The sequence below is a fragment of the Tetrahymena thermophila genome (genome assembly GCF_000189635.1).
Source record: "Tetrahymena thermophila SB210 genomic scaffold scf_8254747, whole genome shotgun sequence".
NCBI lineage: Eukaryota > Ciliophora > Oligohymenophorea > Hymenostomatida > Tetrahymenidae > Tetrahymena > Tetrahymena thermophila.
The window spans coordinates 287,006-312,913 of NW_002476507.1; the positions used below are offsets into that span (position 1 = coordinate 287,006).

Below are 25,908 nucleotides of genomic sequence, written 5' to 3' on the forward strand. Positions count from 1 at the left end.
TTTAATAATTTTTTTTAGGATGTTAAAGCTTTGAAATGCTAATTTTTATTTTTTGTATTTTGAAACTTAAAATTATTTTTTAAAGGAAATTTTAATTTATAAAATAAGCTTTACAAATCTATTTGTAATATTTAGTATTTAAATGATATAAAGGTTAATTTTTTTACAATAATAAATTAGAGGGTATGCTTTACAGTCAATTTATTTTTTTAGGCCTTTCTGTTAGTATAACATCTTACTATTTCAGTAGTTATAGGCTTCGGTGATTTAGTTTTGGTGTTACATATCTGTGTAAAACTATTTTATTTTCCTTTTTATATAATGATAACTAATTTGATTCATTTCCTGAGTAATCTTCTATTTTAAATGAATTTATTTTATTATTTTTTAAAGAATTTCTAATTTCTTTTTTTGGGTCAAGAGTTTTATATAATTGTCTTCTTATTAAATATTTTTCTTGCTCTTTATCAAACTTTATTTAGTTATTAGTCTCAAAGATGGGATCTTCATGGTCTTATCTTGATATAGATTATTTTAATGATAGCATTGACATTATAGGAGGAAGTAATGATTTTGATACCTAATTTAATGAAGGCTAATTAACATTAGCAAAAATATCACCTAATTGCAGTTTTTCAGCTTTGCTTTAAGCTATTGGCTTTAAATTTATATTACAAGCTGATTTTCTATTATTTTTTATTGGAGAAATTCTCTAGCTAGCACTCATAAAAGAGAATTTTGCAGGGCTTTGTTGATTAGCTTTCAGTTCACTGGATTTACTGTCTTTTAAGTTTTAGCTATCGTCACTCAATTTTTATAATATTTTATTTTCCTTCTAGTTATTAAATAGTTTATCTAAGGGTTTAAAAACTTATTTTTCTAAATCATCATCATTTTCTTCAAGTTCTTTATTAAAAGAGTCTTCATCTACATGTAGAGTAGCTTAAATTGGTATCTAATAAGGTTATTCTCTATCCATTATTTTTTTATTTACTATGCTATTATGAATTTATAATTTTAATGATTAAATAAATATATTAACAAATAAATTTACTTTTTTTTGTTTCGTGAATCGATGTTCATATTATCTACTACATCTATTCTAAAGTTTTTCCAATGCAATCCTTAAAAAAATACTTTCCTAAGCTTCGAATCTGGTGGATAAGGTTTAGAGCTACTCTTAAATTGATCTATTAATTTTTCAGGAAGTATTTGTAAATCATTTCTATTTATAGAAATTATTTCTGTTGGTGTGTATGCAAGTATACTTACATAGCTAGGCTTATAATTTAACAATTCATACTCACTTATTAAGTTACCTTCGTCTGTTTTCAAATTTAAAAATACAAAATAAAAACGATTTGAAATCTTTAACACCATAATTAATTTTTTAAAACATCAAAATAAAACAATATCAGTTTAAAAATTACAAATTTCATCTATTTCTAAAAAAAGTTCTTTAAAGTATCCATTTTAGATGTCAAATTCTGATGGATCACTACAGTCTTTTGGGTCAATTTCTCCTGTAATCGTATTAACTTTGAATTTAACCTTTCTATATACCTAATATATGAATATCTTAATAAAGCAAGCAAGGCATATTCTATTTATTTTACTTTTGTGAGACCCTTTTTTATGAAGCTAAGACTATCTACTGGTTTTCCTTGTAGAACTATAGCTGCATTTGAAACATAATTTTTTGTATCACACTTAGAAACTATCTATATTTTTTAAGGAAGAGCTAATTTTTATTCTTAAAAAGACTCCAGTTAATCAAAAAATTTTAATATCTCTTCAGCATTAGGAGGCGTTTTGAATTTCATATAGTTAGAGAAGATATCTTTAGTTAGAACTATAAAAGCAGATTATTCTATAGTCTTTATAGTAGCATTTCTTATCGAATTAAAAAGTAATGCAAGTTCTCCAAAACTCATTCCTATTCCTATCTGTCCTACTTCCTTCAATTTAAAAGTTTGATTTTTACCTTTACCTTGAGGGATATTGATAGAAATTTGAACTTTTCCTTTCACAATAATGTAGTATTTATCACCTAAATCCCCCTAAATATTTAAAGATTAATGAAATTTACTTTGCTGTTCATATAATAATTAAGAAGGAGTATTTATTAATGGTATATTAATATCAGATGCAAAAATTATTAAAAATAATGATTAAATATATCTAATTAATAAAAAATTAAAATATTCATTTTTTCTCTCATACTTGCTAAAATAAGATGTGATCTGAAGGATATTCTTCTAATTTTAGGAATTAACACATTTCTAAAAATTCTGGAGTGTTTGTACCAATAAATTATTTTAAGAAATTCACATTCTAAATTATATATGAAATAATCAGTTAAATGGATATAAAGAAAAAATTTAACCTCTATCTCTTAACTTATCCTAATTAAATCGCTAGGGGTTCTCTCTTTTGGATTTTTCTAAAGTCCTACAACTAGCTTATCATAATATGATAAACTCATTTTACTAGTTGTGATGAAAACTGAGGAATAATTAATTATATATATATATAAATATCAATCAGACTAGAACTTGATTAAATTAATATATCAATAGCTATTCTCTTAAATATAAATACAATTCATTAATTAATTAAAATAATCTTCATAAAATATTAATGTTTATTTTTAATAAGTGTTTAAATTCTACCAGTTGAAGTTCAAAATAAAAACACAATTTAAAAATTAATATTTTAATTTCGACTGCTTCAATTTTTTAATAAAAAATAATTTTTTTAAACTTAAATATTTTTTTAATTCACTTTAAATAATTTTTATTTATTCAAGTAAATTAAATTAATATTTTTATATTTTTTTATAAAATTAAAAATATATTTTGTGTCTAATAAATAACCTAAAAAATATTTTTGATAAAGAAATTAATTTAAATAAATTGAAAATGGTGTTTCATGAAATTTCCAATATGTATCTCATACTGCTTAAATTTATACATTTTTAAAATAAAACACTTGTTTTATTCAAATGAATTCTGATATTTGCTATCAAAAAAGATAGATCATATTTTATTTACTTATTTAGGCTAATTTACTTACAGTAAATAAAATAAAAATTATATTCTAACAAACAATGTTTTTTTTTTGTTTTATATAATTTTTTTTAAAAAAAGTAAAAGATTTAATTAATTCAAGATATATCTCCGATTTCTATTGCTCCAAAAACTAAATCTTCCAATTAGTATTTATAATTTCCATGTAATCCCGATTCTAAAGATTCGCTGTATCTATAAAAATAATTACTTGTTGATATATAATTTATATCCTATCCTTTCCATTTTAGAGCTAGATATTCAAAATTTGATTAATGGGTCATGTAAGTAATTGGAAAATATTTAATGGCACTCAATCTATTCATTTCATTTAAATATTTTGAGAATGTGTTTACTTCTATCACTCCATCATATGTTATAGCTACACCTCCGATACAAGCAGGTAAAGCATGTGAAAGCATTATTAAAGAATTAAAAGCTGATTCTTCTACCCAATTTGTTGCTTACTTGATATTTTTTTGTCCGATTAGAGGTAAATTTAAAGAGATTATCATATTTTGTAATGGTATTTCATTTTTTAATAAATTTTCAACACAGAAGCTATATAACTACTATTCTAATTAATGCATAGTTTCTCTTGTTTTTTTGGTTTTTGATTCATTATCCTAAGTTATGTTGAAATCTATTAAAAAGATAAGATCACTTTATTAATTGTTGAATTCTTTAATGTACTCTCCAATTTTCTTTAATTTGTTTTGCTATTCAAGATATTTCTAAGATACATTTTCATCTTAGCATTCTTTCTCATGGCTTTGACCCAAAATTTAAATATCCGCTTTGAAACAAATTAATTCATAATTATAAACAAATCTGTTATCTAAGATCTCCTATATGTCGCAACCTTCTTTGAAATTGACTCCTTTTATTTCATATCTGCTTAAAAAGTTCTCATAGCTTTTATCTTCGATTGATTTGAATCTTTTGTCAGTTATACTTTCAGAAAATTATTCATAATTCAATATAATTGTATTGTAAAACTAGCTGTAATCAGAGTTTTAAATAATCATGTCTGCTAAATATTTTAAGAGATCTTATTTATTTTCTAAAATCTTTAATGCCCTTTAAGAGTCTAAAATGTATCCTAAGTTTATAATACCTTTTTTTTTACATACAAACTCCTAAATGCTCTAATTAATTGTTGATTAAAATTCTAGCTCCATATTTATTTAACAAAAATCTTATTAGCAATTTTAATATTTGATTTATATTTTAATTATCAAACAAAAAGTATTAATCCTCTTAATATCAAAATCAGAAGATCTTTTACAAATTATATATTCTAATACAACACTTCAATAGGTATAATAAAATTATTTATTTAAAATACTACTTTTAAAATTTCTTAAGAAATTTTGAGAACATTTAATCAAAAAATTATATATATTATTTGAAAATATAATTGAGATAAAATTTTTAAAAAGTAATAAAACTTTACAATTAATTCTCTTTACTTTTAAGAATGAGCAATTAAAGTTAAATATTTTTTACTTCTATAAAAATTATATATATTGATGATTTTATAAATAACATTAAATTAATGATTTAAATCACTATTAAAAATAGATTTTGTTTATTCTTAAAATTTTTAAATATATCAAAAAAAATATGTAATAATAGCTTGAAAACAAGTAAACAAGCAAAAAATCATTCATTTATTTTAATCAAATTTCCATTTTATAATTGATAGAAATATAAAATATTTCTTACAATTTTAAAAAAAATTTATTTAGGAAATATTAAATTTATAGAGTAAATGTTTCAAAATAATTTTAATTAAAAATAAAAATACCTAGAGATTCTTAAAAAAAATAAGCAAAAAAAAAATATATTTTTGATCATGAGCTGAAAATTTTCTTGCTAAAAAGCAGAACTATTTTAAATTTATTAAAATTTACTAAATAATTGATTTTACTGCTGATAACTATTAAATGGTATGCTTGATATTTTTGTGAACTAAAATTTATATCTACAATAGAATTCTATTAAAAAAATTAAAATAGAATAAATATTTAATGAATTGAATTGGATTTTTTTTTAATGCAATTATATTAAAAAATAACTTTTTATAAGTTTTAAAGAAAAAACTTTTTAAATTTACTTAAATATTATGCATTTATTAAAACTCAATTTATGTAAGTTAGAATATTTTATAAATAATAGGCATTTACTCAATTAATTGTTAATAAATCATCTTAATATCATAAGATTGTTTGAGGATACAAATTTTAATTAAATTATGATGATTAATCAAAAATTTTTAACAACCTATTAGAGTAAAAAATTGTAACCATAAAAAATATAAATTAATACTTTTATAATAAATAATCATTTGGTTTGTTAGTTATCTTAAATAATGTATTTTTATATTGATTACTGTAAAAAAAATGTTAAAAAATAAAATTCCATCTTATTTATTGATAATTTATGAATATTTTTTTAAATTGATTAAAATATTTTATAAAATTAAGGCTATAATTTAAATTTCTTAAATGCAATTACAAAAAACCTACTCTTTTAAATTTTATTTGTTAATTTTTTTTTAAGAATTATTAATTTGTATTTTCTTAAAATAAAAAGAATGAACTCTTTTTCATAATTGATAAACATATATTATTACTGAATAAAATATTTTAATATTCTATAATAGGCATATAAAAATGATAAAATATATTAAAATTTGCTATTCAAAAGTTAGATATATCACAATTTTATTTCTTTTTTTAATAATTTTAGATCACATCTATATATTCAATTTAGTCTATTAATTTTATCAAGAATTCAGCAAATTATATGTAGTACTCTTTCACTTTGATCCTCGAACTTTCTAACCAATCACTGTCGTGGTTCAATAAAAAGTCTTTGAAAATGACTTTTGTTATAGGATGCTTGCATATTATTTTTATAGCTTTGTTATCTTAAACATTTTTTAAGTTTTTTATTTTTCTTTTAATCCATTAGTAATTTACTTTATTTTCAACAACATTTTCTAATTACTTAGCCTTTTCTGGTTTTACATTATTTAAAATATATTTAAAAAACCCATTTTTTATATTTTTCATGCAATTTTATTGATACAAATATTTATATTCATTTAATAGAGATTAAAATAATGGGTCGTCATGTTTCACGTCTTTTAAGTTTTTTTTTAATGGTTTCTATTATTATAGTGAATTTTAGTCAGATATTGATAAGTTTTAATTAGTTGTTTCATCTTATTTATGTTCCATGCTCTTACTGGTTTCAGATGTTTGTGTAGTAATGATATTATTCATCTTACTTTTATTATCATCTTCTTACTTTATAAATTAAACAAACAAAGGTGAAATTATCCTGTAGTTACACATAGCTTTAGAATTATATTTCACTTATAAATATTCTTTATAATTGCATCTTTTGATATTTTTTTGATTCCTATATTCTTTAGTTGGTCTCTTCAGTTTATTATATGTGCGGCATATTATTTGCAAGTTGTTTGGTAATTGTTATTTTTATATTATTATTTCTCCTCTCATTATTTTTCTAATTTTACAGATAAAAAATTAAATAATCTTATATTTTATTTTAATTAATTGTGTTTGCTTTAGAGAAAAAAAAAATAATTTAAATCCCTTGAACCGTACCTGATAAGCTTATATTCTTTAATAAAAATTGATTACAAATATTTTTTTTAGCTGCAATTCATAAAAATATGTAAATAACTTTACTATAATTATTATGCAAAAATTGAATGCCCTGATATTATAATTAATATAAGAGTTTACATTATCAAGCATACTTTTAAGAAAAGATTATTTCTTTAAGATATAAATAATCAGAAAATATTGTTAGATAATAAAATTAAAATCTATATTGATAAAAAATAAAAAGTTTAGGTAAGATGTTTAAATAAGACTCAAACTCTTAACTAGTAAAGTTTAATAGTTCTGTACATTTTAGTTATATTAAAATTCTCAAATTTTAATCAATCAGAATATTTTCATTATATTCTACAATTATAAAAAATAGTTTATCCTATATTATTTTAAGTTTTAATGTTGTTTCAATAAGAAGACGATGTAAAGAATCCATTAGCTATTTTGTTTCGTAAATTATTTTTTATTACTTTAAATAAATTAAAAAAAGCATTGTTTAAAATAGTAAATCTAAATATTAAAATTGGTTATAATCAATAAATACCAATAAATAATTTCAACTAAAAGTTTAAAATTATTTTTTTTTAATTTTAATTATTATCCTACAATAAAAGAAATGGTATATTTATTTTTATAAATTCTTATTTACCTAAATAGACAAAATTGTTCACATTTCTATTTCTAAAAATGAAAATATTATTTAAATGAAATCGAAAGTTTGAAAAGATTATATAGAAAATATCATTATTAAACTAAATATTAATTTCATATTGATATTTCAATTTATAATTTTTAAAATAAGCTATGCTTAAATATTTTATGAAAGATGATTTTTTATCACTATAAAAATTGAAATTAAATAAAAAAAAATGATAACATAAATTTAACAAATTAAAGTAGCTGTATAAAAAAATGAAATATATTATTTAATACCTTTAAGACTTAATATTTAAGACTAAATTGCTTATTTAAAAAATTGTATTTATTGCTTTTTAATGAGCAATTATTCTAATTTTCAGAATTATCATTAAGCTCTAAATTAAATGATAATATTTATTCTTAGAACTGTATTTTCATACATTTATTTTGTTATCTAGTTTTATTTTTTAAGCAAAAAAATTTTTTTTTATATGGTAATTTAAGAATTAATTTTTAGAGCTATATCCATATTTTTTATTATTTTAAATGTATTATCTCTTGAATGTTTTAAAATAGCTATCATTTACATAGTCATAAAATCACTAAATAGTTATTAATAATTTTTCTTTTAATATTTTTTAAATTTTAACAAAATATATTTTTAATTCTATTAAAAAATGAAAAACTATTGAAAATAATATAATTTTAAATACTTAATTTTTAAAGTTTATAAAATAAATAATTTAAAAATGAATTAAACAAATCAACTATTTTTTATAACTCTGCCATTTAAACATAAAAATTAATTAACTATTTAATAGTAAAAAAACTAAAGATTGATTTTACTATGTTTTAGATAGTAAGTAGTTGATTAAATTAAACTATAATAAATTCTAGAAAAATAAGAGTTATTATTTTATACATAATTTTTTGATTATCTAATAGATTTTTATTTATAAAAAATAAAAATAGAATATACTTTATTACTTAAAAAGATACAATAGATAAGAACAATTTTAGAAAAATCATAGATAATCAAAAGTCACAAAATATGTAAAAAAAATAAAAAATTAAGTAATTTAGAATTAATAAATATATTAAGTGCTTAATACGAAATTAATTTACTAATAAATTATCCAAAAATTAGGAATCATGACGTAAAAATAAAAATTAAATAAAGCTTATTTCTTAAAATATTCGAGAAAATTAAAAGAAAAAATAAAAAGCATAGTTTAAATAGAATTTGCTATTTATCAAAATATTATTAAAAAACTTAAAAAATATCAATTTAAAACAGCATTTAAAAACTATCAAACAAGTATTATTATTAATTTACATATAAATGGAAATAGAAATTTAAGAAGAATTTGATTTCTTTGTCATAGGAGGTGGCTCAGGAGGATTAGCAGCTAGTAAAGAAGCTGCTTAATTTGGTGTTAAAGTAGGCTTAGCTGATTTCGTTGACCCAACCCCAATAGGTACTAAGTGGGGATTAGGAGGTACTTGCGTTAATGTAGGGTGCATTCCTAAAAAACTTATGCACTACGCAGCCACATATGGTGAAAGTATGGAGATGTAAAGAATTTCTGGTTGGAAAAATGTGAATGAAGAATAAAAAACCCATGAATGGTAAAAGCTAGTCGAAAGAGTACAAAATAATGTTAAAAAGACTAACTTTGGATACAAAGTGGCACTCCGTGAGAACAAAGTCAAATACTTCAACTACTATGCTTCTCTTGTTGATAAAAATACTATCAAATTAGAAAACAAAACAGGTGTTATTTATGTGAAGGCTAAGCATATTCTCATCAGCGTTGGTGGTAGACCTAATTATTTACCTCACATAGATTCTAAGTTAATTATTACTTCCGATGATTTGTTTAGTTTGCAAACACCTCCAGGTAATTTTTTTTTTTTTTTTATTTAATATAAATAAATTAAATAAATAATTATACTTATTTTATCAATAATTTTAATTAAAAAACTATTAGGAAAAACATTAATTGCTGGTGGCTCTTATATCGCTTTAGAATGTGCAGGATTTTTGAATGGTCTTGGTTATGATGTTACAGTTTTATATAGATCTGTATTACTCAGAGGCTTTGATTAGGATGTTGCAGAGAGAATGTAAACATATATGGCTCATCATGGAGTTAAGTTTGTATAAGGTGAAATTAAAGATGTTAAGTAATTAGAAAACGAAACTAAGTAAGTAGTTTATACAAATGGTAGCTCTGATACTTTTAACACAGTCTTGCTGGCAATAGGAAGAATACCAAACACAAAAAAATTAGGTCTAGAAAATGTTGGGATACCTGTAACTAAAAGTGGTAAGATTCAGTCCGATGATCTTGATCGTACAACTGTTGAAAATATTTATGCTATCGGTGATGCAGTAGAAGGTATAAAATTTTTATTGTTAATTAGAAATAAATTTCAATTTTAAAAATTTAAGAAAAATTTTTATTAAAAAAAATAATATTTTAAATAGGACGTATGGAATTGACTCCTTTGGCTATAAAAGCAGGAAGATATTTGGCTCGTAGACTTTATAACAATGAAAACATTTCTTTAGATTACAAAATTGTACCAACTACTGTATTTACTCCTATTGAATACTCTGCAATAGGTTTAACAGAAGAAGAAGCTATTAAAACATATGGCAGTGAAAATGTATGGTCTTATGTTTCTAAGTTTAAACCTCTTGAGTGGGTTCTATCAGATAAAGATAATGATTCTAGAGGTTATTGTAAACTAATTGTGCATAATAAATAAAATGAGCGCGTATTAGGCCTACATTATTTAGGACCTCATGCAGCAGAAGTAGCTTAAGGTTTTGCAGTCGCTATGCAATTAGGAGCTACCAAGGCAGATTTTGATAAGACTGTTGCCATCCATCCATCTTCTGCAGAAGAGTTGGTGCTTCTCAAGCAAATTAAGGGTATCAGCGAAACTGATGAATGGTTATGTTGTGGCTGAAAAATATATTTTATAAATTTAATGAAATTTTATGTAAAAAATCTATCCATCTACATTTACATTTTGTTGCTTTTTAAGAAAATTATTAAATATAAAAAAACTTCAAAAACTAAATATTTTGTGTTTAAAAACTATTAATTTAATATAATTTTTAATAAATAAATAAAAAAATTTATAAAAATTTAAGGGAATTATTTGATTAAAAATATTATAATTATCCTCTGAAAATAAAATAGATTTATTAGAATAATTTAATGATTGATAATAAAAAATTAGAAGGTATAATTCAAATAAAATATTGTAAAAAACAAATTTTAATCATTATTTTTTTATTTATTTTATAAAAGTTTTAGATCGAATTTATTTATTAAAAGCCAAATATTTTAGAATTAATAAGTTATATTTTATAACTGAGAAATAAAATGTATTTTTTATTTGTTTATTCGCCTTAATTCGATATAATAAATTAATTGGAATAATACCTTCAAGCAAACTCTATTTCTTTTTAAATAATTAATTCATGATCATTATTTATTCAGTAAAATTAAAATACATAAAAAGCCTAATATAAATACAATATTTAGTAATTCAAATATTTTAAATTAATTTCCTTGTTACTTTATTTTAAAGAGTTTATTACTTTAAGATTCTCTAGAAAAAATATTTTTAATAAAATGACATAAAATTCGCTATCTAGTAAAGAAAATTTCCTTCCAGAAGACATTTAATAAGCTACTATAGTTTCTTCAGAAATAAAAGATTAAAAAGATTAAATCAATCTTAAAACTTTATCATCTACTAAAATTAATGAAAAGTAGCAGACAGCTGTTTAATCTATTCAATCTGAATCTTCGCGCTTAGAAGATAAGTCATTTAGTTTTCATAGAAGATTAAGAATGCAAAATACTTTTCGAGCAGAACGAGTAAGAGATTAATTTAAATCTCTTGATGTAAAAAAAATAGCAGAATAATATACTAGATAAAATGTAAAAGTATCTTCTCTTTCCATACCAGAGTATATTGAAGTAGTAAATGAATCAGCATAATCAAAAATTGAACCTATTCATTTTTTACCTCCTATAATTTCTACAAAATTAAATTAGTTTAGTCTTAAAAGAGATAATTATAATAATGGAAATCTAAACGGTAACAATTAGTTGAATGATAGAGACTTTTCTAATTTTGGAAGAAAAAATAACTCATCTAACTTTGTAAACGATGATGAAATAAAATATATTCATTCAAATATTGTAGATTTTCTTGATACTTCTCTCTAAATGTCAAAACAAAATTGGAATCAATACAAAAATAGTTTATTTAATAAAAAAAACAAAAGTAGAAGTTTATAGCCATCTCCTTAGGCTAATAAAAATAATTAAAGTAGAAATATAATGCTCAACTCTTTTACCACATAACTTGCAAAAAAATAAATTTTATAATTACAGCTTTAGCACAATAAAAATTAATTTGAGTAAGCAAAATAATATAACATGAGTGCAATAAAAGAAAGATTTAATACAGACATATAAGTAGCTCAACAACACAAAAAGTAAGCTTCCCTGTTAAATAATATTTTTAAAATTAAAAATAACTTGATTTTTGTTAACTTAAACTAATTATTTTTAATAATTAGAAAATTGGAGTCTTAGCCAAAAATAATCAGTTATCCTTCTAGAGGAAGGATATTAGAAAATATGATGCATATTTAAATTGTCAAATAAATACACGAAATGTCTGGAAATGATCTTTCAACTACTATTTTATAAAACAATAATGACAATAAAGATTAACTTTTCAAAAATGAACCAAAGTTAAGTATGATGAAAGTTTAATATAAAGGATTTTGGTAAGAATTTTATAAATTATTTATTTATTTATAAAGCTTTTTAAATTATTTAGGTTAGATAATGAGCAAAAGGGTTGGAAACCTCCAGCTAGAGAAACAACAAGTTGCACATAGTATGGAGAAAAATGTTATTTATATGGAGGATTAGGAATGGAGGTCTTAAATGATTTGTGCTTATTTAATATTTGTATAAATATTATTTAAATATTTAACAGAAATTATTATTTTACTAAAATATTAAAAAAGAGTAAAATGAGTGGTAACCTTTACAATAGAGAGGTGAATATCCAAAAGATGGAAGATTTGGCCATAGTTTAGATATTTATAAAAAATAATTAATTATGTTTGGAGGTGAAAAAAAATGTGCACCTACATCTAAGTTAAAAGAGTTAGTAAATGAAGTTAGAGTTATGAATTTAGGTATGATTAATTGATTGATTTACAGACTGCAGACACCAATAAATTAAATGCAAAATAATAATTTTACTAAACAATAGAAACTTTAGAATGGAAGATTTTGAGAAACTCAGGAGATATGATTGAGTCTAGAAGAGATCATGTAAGTTCTGTTGTAGGAAAGAACCTCTTGATTCATGGAGGGATTTCCTAAAAAAGCTACTGTAATGATATGTTTCATCTTGATTTGTGTAAATATTAGCATTTTAAAAAATACTTTAAATTAATTCATATTTTAGAGCATAATAGATGGTAAGAAGCAAGTTGCATCAATCTTTAAAAAATATTTCCAGAAGGAATTGCTCATCACAAAGCGATACCTATTTACTTTTTTGAAAGAAAAAACATTCAACTATACAAATCCTTAGAAGATAAAAATGCTGATAAGTTAAGTAGAGTAAGTTAGTTAATTAATTAATTAATTACTTATTTATTTATTTAGAATTAATTATTTCTATTTTTTATATACATTTTCAGATTAAAGAAGAAGGAGTATATTTCTTTGGTGGAGTTAATTAATCTGGGGTTACTAATAATAGATTAGCCATATTAAAAACTGATTCAAAACCAATGTACTTTATTATACCAGAAACTTTTGGAGAACCCCCTAGTAATATATTTTTATTTTTAAAAGCATTTGATTAGATTAAATTTCATTTATCAAATAAGAGCCGAGATGCAAGCATAGCATGGTGTATTAAGAATAGATGGAGTGGATTATTATTTATGGTGGAATTAATGAAAATAGTAATTATGGATATTTAAATGACATGTATATGTTAAAGTTAGATACATTAATATGGAGAGAAATAACTTTTTATGGCCAAAATTCGTAAATTAAATTGATTCATAGATTCATTTATTTACTTTTTTAATAAAAGAATAGGGAGATGTGGACACCTTAGCTTGTAGTATGGATCAACAGTATTAATTTTTGGAGGTTTAGGAGATAATGGTATTTATTCTTTAAATGCAAGAATTGTTGAACTAGGTAATGCTAATTTTAAAATAATAATTAACTTAAAAAGATATTAATTAAATTATTTTAAAAATTAGACCAAAAAAACGTTTTAAGGTATGCTTAAGATGAAATCAAAATGGTAGAGTTAAAGAACAAAAAGAGAGCCAATTAATTTGTAGATAAAAATTTGTAGGGAAATATTGTAAAAATTAAATAAGATTTGAGTTAAACCGAGTAAGCAATGTAGCTACAAATACAAATCTTAGAAAATCATAAAGAAAGTGTGGCTAAGCTTATGAAAAAATTGCAATTTAAAAGTTAAAACTAATTTTTACCTGCACCAAATGCAATTAGTGATATTAGTCATGTTACAAATCTTTTAATATATCAAAACACTGAGTAAAATGAAGAAAAAATAAAAGTAATTTTTAAAAAATTTTAAGTTTAAAAATCAATTTGATTTTTCATAAAAAAGAAAAAAGAGCTTATAAATTAGTAAGCAGAAAAATTTAATGAATCAGATGATCATTTAAATGAAACTTTAAAAAACACATAAGACAATTTCTTTAGAAAGGAAAGCCAACGAAGTCCTTCAAGTCATATCTCCAATTTTAGAAAAAAAGTTAAAACTTTAATTACCGTTTCTAAGCTAAGTAAATTTAAACTTCAAAAATTATTATTACATTTTCAATTTTATTAGATAAATAAAATAGTGGAAATAATTTTTTAGATTCACCTTTAACAAATAAAAGCTCTTAATCATTAAATGTAAATTAAATTAAATTAAATTTCTTTCAATATTTAACCTAATTAATAATTAAAAATCATTATTAACAATATATGTTCTTTCAAATATTTCAAATAGAGCAAATAATAAGATTAATCCTCACTGTTTGATTAACATTCAAGTGGATAACAGAGTCCCCTAAGTTCTTTATTTAGAAACAGTGCCAATTTTTCTTAAAAAGCTTAAGATGCAATAAAAAAGACACTTTCAAAAACTAAAATCAGAAGATCTTAGACAATATTACCTAAAGATTTTGCATCTTGAAATAAATGTTTAATTAATAAAATATCTATATGTAGTCAAATTTCATATGCTTCATATACTAAATAAAATATTCAATAAAGAAACTGTGAGGAAAACAATAAAGTATTTTTTTAAAATATAAAATCTACTAAAAAGTTAAAAAATTAAATAAAATTTCGAAAAGAAAAATATTAATTAAGTTTATCAAATTTAACACAAAATATATTTATTTATTTATTAATGATAATTTTTGTTGTGTTTCTTTATTTAATTAATTGCATGCTTGTTTATTTATCATTCAAAGTAAAATATAAAAATTAGTAAATACTTTTTATTATTTAAATAAATTATTCATTCTATCAGTATCATATCCCTCTATTCCTTTCTAAGCTTTCTTCTTCATTTTTAAAACCAATTTATATATTATTTTAATCCAAAATTTAAACATGCCTTTCAATATCTTTCTTAATCATTTGCTTAGTTATTAATCTTACTTTTCTAAGGTATATAAATTTACTTTAATTAATTTTAGTTTTAAAATATATATAAACAGGTATTTATAGAAAAACCTTCCTCCTTATATTATTATCAACGATGTGGAAGTAGCCTTGAGTATCTGATCTGGATGATGAATTATGAAGAATTTATTTATTTGTTTGTTTGTTTTATTTTGTACTTTCACTAATATTAGTCAGTGGAAGATATATTTTTAATTAATGAGAACAAATTATTAATATTCTACATATTCAAATGAGATTGCTAGTTTTGAATCGGGAATCCTCCAGGACTAACTGGTGTTGTTTAACCTGAATCGTTTAAAAATAATTTCTTTCTCATTGATTATTATTAAAGATTTGAAAATGTAGGTGAGCTACCTAAACCTTCATTATGATTATTATCTTACAAATTTAAACTAAACTAAGATATAGCATTTAAAAATAAATTATTATATGAATTTAGAGCTTATTTTGTGTCTTTTTAAACATTTTATTGAACCTAAATAGGTTCGTTTTCTTCATTTTCATGACCCTCTAAGATATCATCCTCATCATCATCGTTATCGTCTTATTATTTGGGAATTGACTGTAGAAGTCTATTAAAATTATTAGACTATAATTGGGTTTACTAAGCAGCAAGAGCTAAATTTTCTATTATTTATTGAATAGGAATGAAATTTTCATTGTTATTATCTTGCCCTTGATTTTTTACTGATTGTTACAGATTCTAATGATATAAATTTTGCTTTTATGAATTAGTCATTAATACTTAATTATTGTTATTGTTTGACTAATATTGCATAGAAGAAGAACAAAGTGAGTGTGATGAAGAGTTTAACCCATTTTCTAAATTTTTGCATTCAGTACATTTGCAAGCTTCTGAGCATTTCATTCCAGAATGGTAGCATAAACAATACTTCTTTAAGCAGTTAGACTTACGACAATTACAGCCTATAACTTTAGAATTAGAATTTTAAAGGATACTGTTATTCAATTCTTTTTTGGATTTTTTGGCTTCTTCAGGTTTTACATTAAATGCAAAAGGATTTCTTTGTAAAATACCCTCAATTGCTTAATTTCTTAAATTTAGAGTCGCTTCATTATTACAGCACTCTACACATTTGCAATCTTATCCACATAATTCGCCTACTGCAAAGCAGTCACAGTATAGTTTTAAGCACTTAGTTTTTTTGCAATTGCAAATTCTATTCTTTTTATTTCCATTATTACTACTGTTACTAGATTGATTAGAGAACAAACTCTATTAATTTAAATTAATTCCGATTTGCTAGGATCCAGATCCATTATTAATTAACTACGATTAATTAATTAAGTTTGATATTTGACTTAATGCCTAGTTGCTTAAGTTACTCAAAATAGAATCATTTTATTAATTGCTACTGGCTTTTTTTAAGAAAATAATTAAATTAATTTGAGGATATAGATTATATTTTTTATTACCTTTCTAACCTGATAAATTAAATTAATCATAAGTAGCTCTTGCAGGTGGAAGCTACTAACTTTTTAAAATAATTAAATAATAATTTTTAATATGAATATCAATTTTTAACTTAATTAAAAATCAATTTTTAAATTAATTGAGTATAATTGCTTCAATTTAATAATATGTTTAAATCAATTTAAAACTGTATTTAAACTCAGATATTTTTTTTAATTTTGATAAATTTTAACTGAAAAATTTAACGTTTTAATATCATAATTGATATTTTAATAATTCAAATTCGTAATGAACTAATTTTTTATTTATTAATTTTATATTTTTTGTTTGAAAGAAATATAAAATTAGGATTATAGTTTTGAAATCAATAAAAAATAAAATAAAAATACCTATTTTATTTTTATTCAGCATTCTTCCAAATAGCTTTAGGACTTTTTACAACATTTTATTAGTTAGAGATAGAAAGGGGCTGAGTATTATTTGGGTGAATTTATGTAGGAGATGGTTTTTTAATAAAATTACTACTGCACTAAATTAAACCTTTGTTGTTATTAGAACCCTTTTGAGTGTTAGAAGACGTAGATGAGCATGCTGAAGTATGTTAATTTGAGTATTCATTGTTAAAATGGGCTGTTAAATTATCAGAGCTATTTTATGATGTGGAGTTTTTTCGAGAGTTAATAAATTTTTCATTAATGGTCTTTTCTAATCCACCAAAGGTATCCAACTTTTCAGTAGAAATCGTACTCTACTTTGGCAAATATTTAGTTATAGATTACGGAATATTTAAAGAAAATGGTAGCTGTTATGAATTTTAGCAAAATATAACACTGAGTAGATCTTAGCTACTTGAGGAAGCATGATTAATATTTTACAAAAAAGTTTTTTCTTCAACAGAACGCTCTCTTTTAAAACCCTATTAAAAGCTTGATTGTGCAAAGCTATTGTATTTCTCTATAGTTTGCTATACATTCAATTAATCATCGTTATTGTTACCTTTCTACTATTCTGAAACTAATATGTCTAAATAATTTTCTTTATTAAAGTGAAATTTGTTTGCATTATTAGTATTGCTATGCTAATTAGACTTTAAAAAGCACAAATTATTTTCTTAACGATTTATTTAATCTGAAATAGGCTACAGTGATGAGCTGGCCTTATTAACAGATGAATCATTTTTGGGACTTATTTCATCTTATAATTACTCTGATGAGCTAGAGAGATTCATATTAAAAATTTGATTTTTTAATTTCTAAATAGGGCAAGAAGATGAATTGCTCTCACTACTCTAAGATTAATTCAAATAAGATTAAGATTAAACCTTTTCTTTATTTTAATTGCTGTTTTCTATGCAATCTCTGCTTTAGCTTCCAGATATTTATTTTCTATCAGATAATTAGTTACTTTTTTAATTATCTTTTTCAGCGTTCAAATTAGTTAACTACTGTGAGATAAATTAAGAAAGAGAGTACTACATTTATTTCTATGTTAAATCACTCTCCTCTTATTATCTTTATAATTAATTCATTTTTTAAGTTTCTAACTTATCCTTAAGCTTGCTACCTAAACTTTTTTCATCTTTGTTCTGTAATTCTTACTGATATTAGCTATCATTATTTTATTAATTATAATCCTTTATTTAAATTTAAGGTATTGTAATCTATTTGTTGAATATTTATTCAGACATTTATTTGTTGCCAGATAAATCTTAGTCAAGTTTAAACCTAAAGTATTTAGATCTGTAGATTAAATGAATTGTATTTTCTTTATTCCGTCACACCTAATATTACTATGAAATTTTTTTTTTACCTAATTATTATCTATGATGCAATAATAATTTTTTTATTTACTTGATTATTTGGTTTGTGGCAAATATTTTTGGTGATAGCTTTAGCAAAGCGATATATATTATGAAATTTGTTTGCTAATAATGAAGCTAATGATGGTACTTAGTTCTTTATGTTCTTGCTAAAATTTATATCTCTTATCTATTACTTGCTTAGTTACTTATTGTGAAAGTATTCTTACTTATGTTAAATAAGAAACTGTATTAAAAATTAACAAAAATTAATATTTTGTTTGCTCTATTATTGTTATTATTTGATAATTAATTTATCAAAGGCAATACAAAACTTTTGTTTGAATTTTAATTTTTGATTAAAATTTGATTTTTTATTTAAAAATACTAAGAGTTTTATTATTTCCTCTTATTTGTAAAACTAAATAAGGGAGATTATGCCTAATTAGCTTGTCTTCATATTTCTAAATTTTAATTTTTTGAAAAATTAACGATCATATTTTGTTTGCACGACTCTATCTAATGAGGATATTTATTCCATCAAATAAATTTCTAATCTTAAATAAAATTCAAATCAATAAAAATAAATATTATCTATCTAATTAAGATTATAAAATAGATTTTTTTTTGCTCATTTTATTTTATTTTATTTTATTTTTATGTTATTTTTATTTAAAGTTTATTTTAATTTATTAAAAATTATTTTTACATTTAAATTTTTATCCAAATATTTTATGAAATAAAAAATTTTTTATCTATATTTTTTATTAGCAAACTTTGAATAATTTAATGAAATTATTTTAATAAAAAACTAAAAAAGAATAAATTTTGATATTTAGGGAATTTGAATAAAATTGATCATTTAAAAAACATGTAAATCTTTGAGTAATTTATTTATTTATTTAGAGAAATTATATCATTTACAAAAAAATAAACAAGCAAAATCTATTTGGCTGTAAGAAATAGATTAAGTTGATAGCATCAGATAGAACTTTTTATCATTAAATAATTATTGCTATTGAATAGTTTATAAAGCCTACTTGATAATATAAATATATATTATTTTCTTTTCTTATCTAACCAATACTTTGTATTTTTAGAGAAAATTCAATAAAAAAGGTAACTTAGTTTATAACAAAATGGGAGGAGGACTTTCAAAAGAACATGTCCAAATAAACGAAGATGAATGCAATAAAAGATATCAAGCTATTTTACAAAATTTTATTGTTGAAAAAAAAGTTTCAGACAAGATATTTGGGAATATTACCATTTATCTTTATAAAAAGCAAGATAGAGTTTTTAGGCTTTCTGAATAATGCCACTATTTTCCAAATGAAGCAAGTATGGAACAAGCATTTTAAACATATTATAAAATCATGGAAAGTGCTCCTTGTAATCTTCTCCAGCTTCATAGTAATCATTTTTTACTTAAATAAAAACTTTAAGAAATAAATTAAATATTATGAGTTTGCATATTTTATAAAATAAAAAATTTTTTTTCAAAAAAACTTAGTTTGGAGGAGCAACAACCTCCAACTACCAAATAGATATAGGGTCTATTTATTATGATTGCATTATAACAATCAATTACTTAAATTTATTTTTATTTCAATATAAGATTCTATTAAATAATAAAATATAAAAATTTAGTGTGCAGAAAGTAAGTTGAAGACTCTATGTGCTCATTATCTTTTAAAATCTATACTCTTTTTGATCATGTTTCAGGTACATTAGAAGATTAGATTCAAGAAAGAGCTAAAAATAAATAATAATTTAAGGAGTAGGAATTGTGGTCTCTGCTTGAACAATTAGTTTCGATTTTAACATATTTAACTAATCATTTATATTTAAGAACTGATTCTATTTATATTGTTAATTAAATAAATGATGTAACACTTTTTAAGCTATTCTATAGAAGTGTTTTAAATATAAAATCTAACTATGAAGACTGCCAAAAGGGAAATTTTAGTGGCAGATATCTTCCAGCAGAAGGACTCAAACATTTGAAAGAGTAATCTCCTACATACACTGATTATGAGTAATAAGATAAGTTTGCTCTAGGAATGGTTATGCTTTCAGCAGCATTATTAGAAAATCTTGATTCGTGTTATGACTACGCTTCCTATGAGCTAAAGCTTACAATTCTGCGTAAAATAAACAGATTAATTTTAAATTCTTTTCAAATCTTTTAGTTTTCTGAAAATTTAAAAATTAAATACCTACTTTAAAATAAAGTTAATCATTTATTTTTAAACATTTAACTATTCATTAATTGATATAGAATATTTTGATTAAAAAATTTGAATCAATTAATAATTTCCTAACTTAAAAGATTCATAAAATTAATTTTATTAACAGATGAAAAATTAAACTAAATGAAGCTTTCCTACTCCAATGATTTATGCATAATGGTGCAATAGTTATTATCTTAAGACGAATAAGGTTTTAGCTTAGAGTAATTAAACTAACATTTAAGTTCTATATAACTTCCTTGCGGACTTCGTATGCAAGATTCATACTAAAGTGTTAAACTTGAAAACTTACCACCAATCTTAGATACTTATGGAGGTGGTTAAAATAATCAATAGTTAAGTAACTCCATAAATGCCTTGTAAAGCAATAATTTAGTTGCAGCAGCTCTGAATTAAAGTGTGAATAATGGTGCATAGGGAAACTTTATTGGTATGAATGATGGATAATAATATATTTAGGACTAAAATTAATTATTTAACAACTCACCAAAAAATAACTTATAGAGTGGCAACCAGTTAATTAATGCTAGCACTGCAAATTTTAATCAGTATCCTTAATAGTTACAGATATAACACCAACATAGTATAAGTAATCCTAACGAAGTAAATGTTCATAACAATCTTATATAAAGTGCTATTCACAGTCCATATAATCCTCCTCTTGCAACCCCTCCTTAAAATAATAACTTTTATAATTAACCTTTAGTAAATACAATAACATTAAATAATAATTAACCCTCTTAGGCTATAATATCTCCATACGGATCTTAACCAAACACAATTTATAGTCCAAATGTTAATAGTCATCAGCCAAGTATAGGAAATATGAATGGCTTGGTAAATTTAGGTGCAAATAATAATTTTCAACCTTAAATTTAACTTAATAATAATCCTATTCCTATGTAAAATAACGTAGGCTAGCTTGCAAATAGTAATCAAGATCCAAACGCTCTTCTTTACTAAGTTATACTATAACTCTCATAGCAACTTAGATAATAGTAGTAACTTTAAGAAAGTTATTATCAGCCATAAAATTAGATTAACTACTCTCCTTTAAGAGGAGCCAATATTTTTAATTAATATAATATGAAGAAACAAAATCAAAACGATTATTTAAATGATCTTAGTAAATCCTATTCTCCAGTAAATGGGATAGCTAGAAGAAAAACAACATATTAATATGATGATGGGTCATACTATGATGGTGAAATGGTGTTAGATTATAGAGATGGCTTTGGCAAACTTGTTTTTTCAAACAAAGGAGTTTATGAAGGAACATGGAAAATGGATAAAATGCATGGAAAAGGAACATTATTCTATCCTAATGGAGATATACTTTATGAAGGAGATTGGTTTGAGGATTAATTCAATAATTTTGGACACCTTTTTAATTCCAAAGCATAGTTCATTTAACAAAAACTAGATTTTAAGGATTTTTCATAAATTAAGAATTACTGGTTAAAATATGAAGGAGAGTTTACTTTAGATAGGAAATAAGGTTTTGGATCTCTATATTTTACAAACGGAGAAAGGTACTCTGGAAATTTTAAGAATGATGCAATTCATGGATATGGAGTTTATTATTCTCTTGAAGGCGAAACTTTTAGTGGTTATTGGGAAGACAATATTCTCATTAAGAGAATGTGATTGATTAAAAATAATAGGTATATAATTTAAATCAATTTATTATTAAAAACTAAAAAATAATATATTAATTAAATTACATAATATTTTTTGTTATAATTTAGAATTTTTAAAATCAAATATTAACAATTTAAAGTTTTTTTAGTTACAGATATATTAAAATATCTAAAATCATTATTCATTTTATTAATGGTTGATATACTTTTTTGTATATTTTCATAGATAAAAAAATCACAAACAATCAAATGTAAATTTTACAAATTTAAATAAAAAAGCAGCAGCCAGAAAAATATTCAAGTTAGAAATATATCTGTTTATTTATTTATTGCAAAAAAAAAGTTTAATATTATTTGATAAAAATTTAAATTTGGTTTAAATAGATTAAATTATATTTTGCTATTTTTAATTTAGAGATGAATTTCAGAAATATAAAATATGCTATTACTTTCATAAAAAAAAATTTGAAATTATTTTTAACTTAACTATTATTAAAAAAATAATATCAAAATATTATCAAAAAAAGGCCTTAATTATTTTGGTAGAAAACTTAATTTATTTAATAAATAATAAATAAATAAATTTATGATACCTTTTAAAACAATAACTTAGTATATATAAAAAATTTGTATACGATGAACATCTAATAACAAATAAAATAATTAAGATTGAATAAAACAATATAAAAAGTTTAGTTAAGATTATATTATTTTTAACTTAATAGTAGGTAAATTTAACAAAATTCATTCATTATTTTTATTTCATTTCTTTTAAGAAACTAGGTTTTTCAAATATAAAACTAATGGGTATTAAGAATAAAAATATTAACCATTAGATAATTTTGAAAAATAAGCTTCTAGTCTTTTTAGGGAGTGGTAGAATAATACATTTTAAAGTTTAAGTTGATTCTAATTTTAACAATGAATCTGAGTTTATATTATTTTATATTTTTTCTTCTAATTATTCATTTGTATTATTAGCAGATATACTCTATGTATTCTATCCACTTGTAATTTATTCAAAATTTTTAATGAATTTTAAACTATTTTAATCTGTATCTTAAATAATCTACTCAGTATTAAGCTAACTTATTGATTTTTTAGTTTAATCCATTTCATCCATGGAATTAAAATCAGAATGGCTCCTTAATTCTTGAGATCCTTCAAAGCTTTACATGTATTAATCAGAATTTAAAAAATCTTTCTTTTCTTCTTCCTCTTCTTCTACTTCTTCTCCATATTAGTTTGCATGCTTATTTTTAATCTCCTCTTTATGATAAAATTCATTGAAAGTGCCTTTTTGAGAGTTTATATTTAAAGATGCAAATGACTATTAATCTTGAATACTCATAAGACTTTTTAAGTCATCAAATAAGGGTTGCTAAAATTTAAGTTCGCTTCTTTTTTTATTGTGTTTTGAATTAGATTTAAGCTCACATATTGATAAAATCTGATTATTTGATGGTTGTTATTCTAGTTGATTTTAAGCTATTATATTATTATGAGTACTGCTTCCATTACTAAATAACTAATTTATACCACGCTCGTTGAATGAATTAACATTGACAAAAGAACTAAATTCACTTTGATTTTTATTTGTTTTATTAGATGATATACTTTCATTCTTCTCATCAATAGAATTTATAAGGTTTTAAGATGGCATTTTATTTGGCTATGAGTTTGTATATTCTCTTTTTACATGCTTTAAATGACCATAAAACTCTCTTTTTTAATCAGGTGATTTGTATTAATATATTGAATCGCTTTTTCTAATTCTAGCATTTACGTTTATGCTATTGGTAGCTGGTTTATTAGAATATTGTAAATTTGTATCATCATTAATCATATTTCTTTTAAAAAGAGATAACCTCGGCTCTCTACTTTAGTGAGGAGAATTCTTTTCAGATGAAGTTATAATCTTAATATTCTGTTATTGGTTTAGCTAATCTGCTATTTTGTTTTATTGTGAGGAATTATTTGGCTAATTTATTTCGTAATTGAATGAACTAACTGGGTCTGCTTCTAGTATTTTTTTAGAAATTTCATTGTTAGTTGAGCAGAAATCACTGAAAGAATTCATATCTTATTGTATTGAGTTATTGAATTCTGTAAGAGTCTACATATTAATATTCATACTTCTTAGCTTAATTTAATTTAGTTCCTCTAATAGGCTCTAGTAATTGCCATTTTAAGTGTGTAGAAAATGATCATCATCAAGTATATTTGTATTAATGCTAGCAGAGGAAGGTGATAATCCTTTATCAGTACTATTTAAATATTACTATTATAGCTGTGCCTTATTTTGTTGTATTTTCAACCTCTGCTTTTGGACAGAAGAGTATTTTTCTAAAACTGCAACATTATCACATTACTTTTCTAGATCTACATTTCTTTTTTTTAGAACTTCTAACTAGCTTTTTAAAGTGTATACTTATTCCTTCAAATTCTTTTTTTCTGAGCTAATCTCATCAATTTCTTGTTATAAAGATTCTATCATTACTTATTTTTCAGTACAAGAATTGCAATTAAAGTTGAATTATTCATCTATTTGCTATATATTCCCTAAAGTCTGTAAGCTTATTGAGTGATTTAAATTGTTAATCACTAATTCGTCATTGATTTATTACATACTAACATAAGCATTCTTTTTTGTTTGGTTTTAATTTTGCATGCGCTATTATTCTGCCTTTTTATAAAAAAAGATGTTAATTCAAATAAAATTGTTTTTAAAATATTTAAAACTATTTGAAGTTTAAAATATAAATATTCAAAAAATTCAAATTATATTTAGAAAGATAGATATATTACTAAAACTTCCATAGTCTAGTAGAGAGTTGTAAGTCTTTATAAATGTTTGTCACATTGCTCTTCAAGCTCAAAATTTTATTTCTAATATTAGATATTTTTTTCCTCCATATTTTAGTAAATCTAGTAATATTCTTACAACTTTTACTAATTTAAATAAAAAAAGGAATTATTATGATTTAAAATTATATTATCTAATCATTTCTATCTACTTTTTATTCTTGGATCTCTTCCTTTGCTTACATTATCTCAGCTTCTAAAAATTCTATTTCTTCATAGTGTTATTTACGAACCTCTACGACTTTATTACCCAAGTATACTGCTATATCTTTTAGTTAAAGAATAGATGTTTCCGCTTATTTTAGGTATTCTATTTCATCATAAAATAAAGAGACATCCTTTCCAAACATTTATTTTTGCTCCAAGTATTATTTGATACTAACTTAAGGAACGGATAAAATTATTTATTAAAGCTCTTAAAAGTATTAAGCTTGTGACATATTTTATTTCTCAAAAAAACTCATCTGAACTAGAGAAATAAACTAACAAAAAATAGTTATTCTTTTACTTTAGCTATGAATTTATCTTATAAAAAATGGGTTTTTTGTAAATTGAATTAAATTAATATATATATATTTATCTCTTTTTTTAATTTTCGTAAATAATCAAACACAATCTCAAAAACACACAATTTTGATTTATATGCAATGATTTAAACAATATAGCATCATAAAAACTTTGAAAACAATAAGTATTCAACACTAGAACTTTTATACTCAGTAATCGTCATTACAATAATTAAATAATTTACGTAAGTTTAAAAAG

The 25,908-nt window shown here is 22.2% G+C and overlaps 8 protein-coding genes across 8 annotated transcripts; 4 read left to right on the plus strand and 4 right to left on the minus strand. All coding sequences in view use genetic code 6, as the record gives it.

Moving 5' to 3' along the window:
- Window positions 1-196: 196 nt before the first annotated feature.
- TTHERM_00142400 (cyclic nucleotide-binding domain protein) lies at window positions 197-2,485 on the minus strand (the record flags this gene model as incomplete). Its single annotated transcript, XM_001011078.3, has 6 exons — window positions 197-998; window positions 1,055-1,325; window positions 1,431-1,563; window positions 1,617-2,060; window positions 2,224-2,334; window positions 2,387-2,485. The coding sequence occupies 6 exons, from the start codon at window positions 2,483-2,485 to the stop codon at window positions 197-199; spliced, it is 1,860 nt and encodes a 619-aa protein (XP_001011078.2).
- Window positions 2,486-3,166: 681 nt separating this feature from the next.
- Window positions 3,167-4,249, minus strand: TTHERM_00142410 (fructose-bisphosphate aldolase; the record flags this gene model as incomplete). Its single annotated transcript, XM_001011079.2, has 1 exon — window positions 3,167-4,249. One exon carries the CDS (start codon window positions 4,247-4,249, stop codon window positions 3,167-3,169), a length of 1,083 nt encoding a protein of 360 aa, XP_001011079.2.
- Window positions 4,250-5,746: 1,497 nt separating this feature from the next.
- Window positions 5,747-6,259, plus strand: TTHERM_000142419 (transmembrane protein, putative; the record flags this gene model as incomplete). The annotated part of the gene is made up of 1 exon (XM_012796339.1): window positions 5,747-6,259. One exon carries the CDS (start codon window positions 5,747-5,749, stop codon window positions 6,257-6,259), a length of 513 nt encoding a protein of 170 aa, XP_012651793.1.
- Window positions 6,260-8,702: 2,443 nt separating this feature from the next.
- Window positions 8,703-10,339, plus strand: TTHERM_00142420 (thioredoxin glutathione reductase; the record flags this gene model as incomplete). Its single annotated transcript, XM_001011080.3, has 3 exons — window positions 8,703-9,261; window positions 9,352-9,762; window positions 9,852-10,339. The coding sequence occupies 3 exons, from the start codon at window positions 8,703-8,705 to the stop codon at window positions 10,337-10,339; spliced, it is 1,458 nt and encodes a 485-aa protein (XP_001011080.1).
- A 674-nt stretch (window positions 10,340-11,013) lies between these two features.
- Window positions 11,014-14,653, plus strand: TTHERM_00142430 (kelch motif protein; the record flags this gene model as incomplete). The annotated part of the gene is made up of 13 exons (XM_001011081.2): window positions 11,014-11,888; window positions 11,973-12,185; window positions 12,239-12,372; window positions 12,432-12,605; window positions 12,683-12,832; window positions 12,881-13,038; window positions 13,119-13,251; window positions 13,311-13,473; window positions 13,523-13,632; window positions 13,698-14,023; window positions 14,078-14,255; window positions 14,303-14,370; window positions 14,468-14,653. The coding sequence occupies 13 exons, from the start codon at window positions 11,014-11,016 to the stop codon at window positions 14,651-14,653; spliced, it is 2,868 nt and encodes a 955-aa protein (XP_001011081.2).
- A 657-nt stretch (window positions 14,654-15,310) lies between these two features.
- Window positions 15,311-18,275, minus strand: TTHERM_00142450 (tesmin TSO1-like CXC domain protein; the record flags this gene model as incomplete). Its single annotated transcript, XM_001011083.2, has 3 exons — window positions 15,311-16,533; window positions 16,591-16,649; window positions 16,978-18,275. The coding sequence occupies 3 exons, from the start codon at window positions 18,273-18,275 to the stop codon at window positions 15,311-15,313; spliced, it is 2,580 nt and encodes an 859-aa protein (XP_001011083.2).
- A 1,145-nt stretch (window positions 18,276-19,420) lies between these two features.
- Window positions 19,421-22,285, plus strand: TTHERM_00142460 (kinase domain protein; the record flags this gene model as incomplete). Its single annotated transcript, XM_001011084.2, has 3 exons — window positions 19,421-19,799; window positions 20,037-20,534; window positions 20,745-22,285. The coding sequence occupies exons 1-3, from the start codon at window positions 19,526-19,528 to the stop codon at window positions 22,283-22,285; spliced, it is 2,313 nt and encodes a 770-aa protein (XP_001011084.1). The 5' UTR covers window positions 19,421-19,525.
- A 741-nt stretch (window positions 22,286-23,026) lies between these two features.
- TTHERM_00142470 (hypothetical protein) lies at window positions 23,027-25,607 on the minus strand (the record flags this gene model as incomplete). Its single annotated transcript, XM_001011085.2, has 3 exons — window positions 23,027-24,964; window positions 25,087-25,230; window positions 25,296-25,607. The coding sequence occupies 3 exons, from the start codon at window positions 25,605-25,607 to the stop codon at window positions 23,027-23,029; spliced, it is 2,394 nt and encodes a 797-aa protein (XP_001011085.2).
- Window positions 25,608-25,908: the final 301 nt, after the last annotated feature.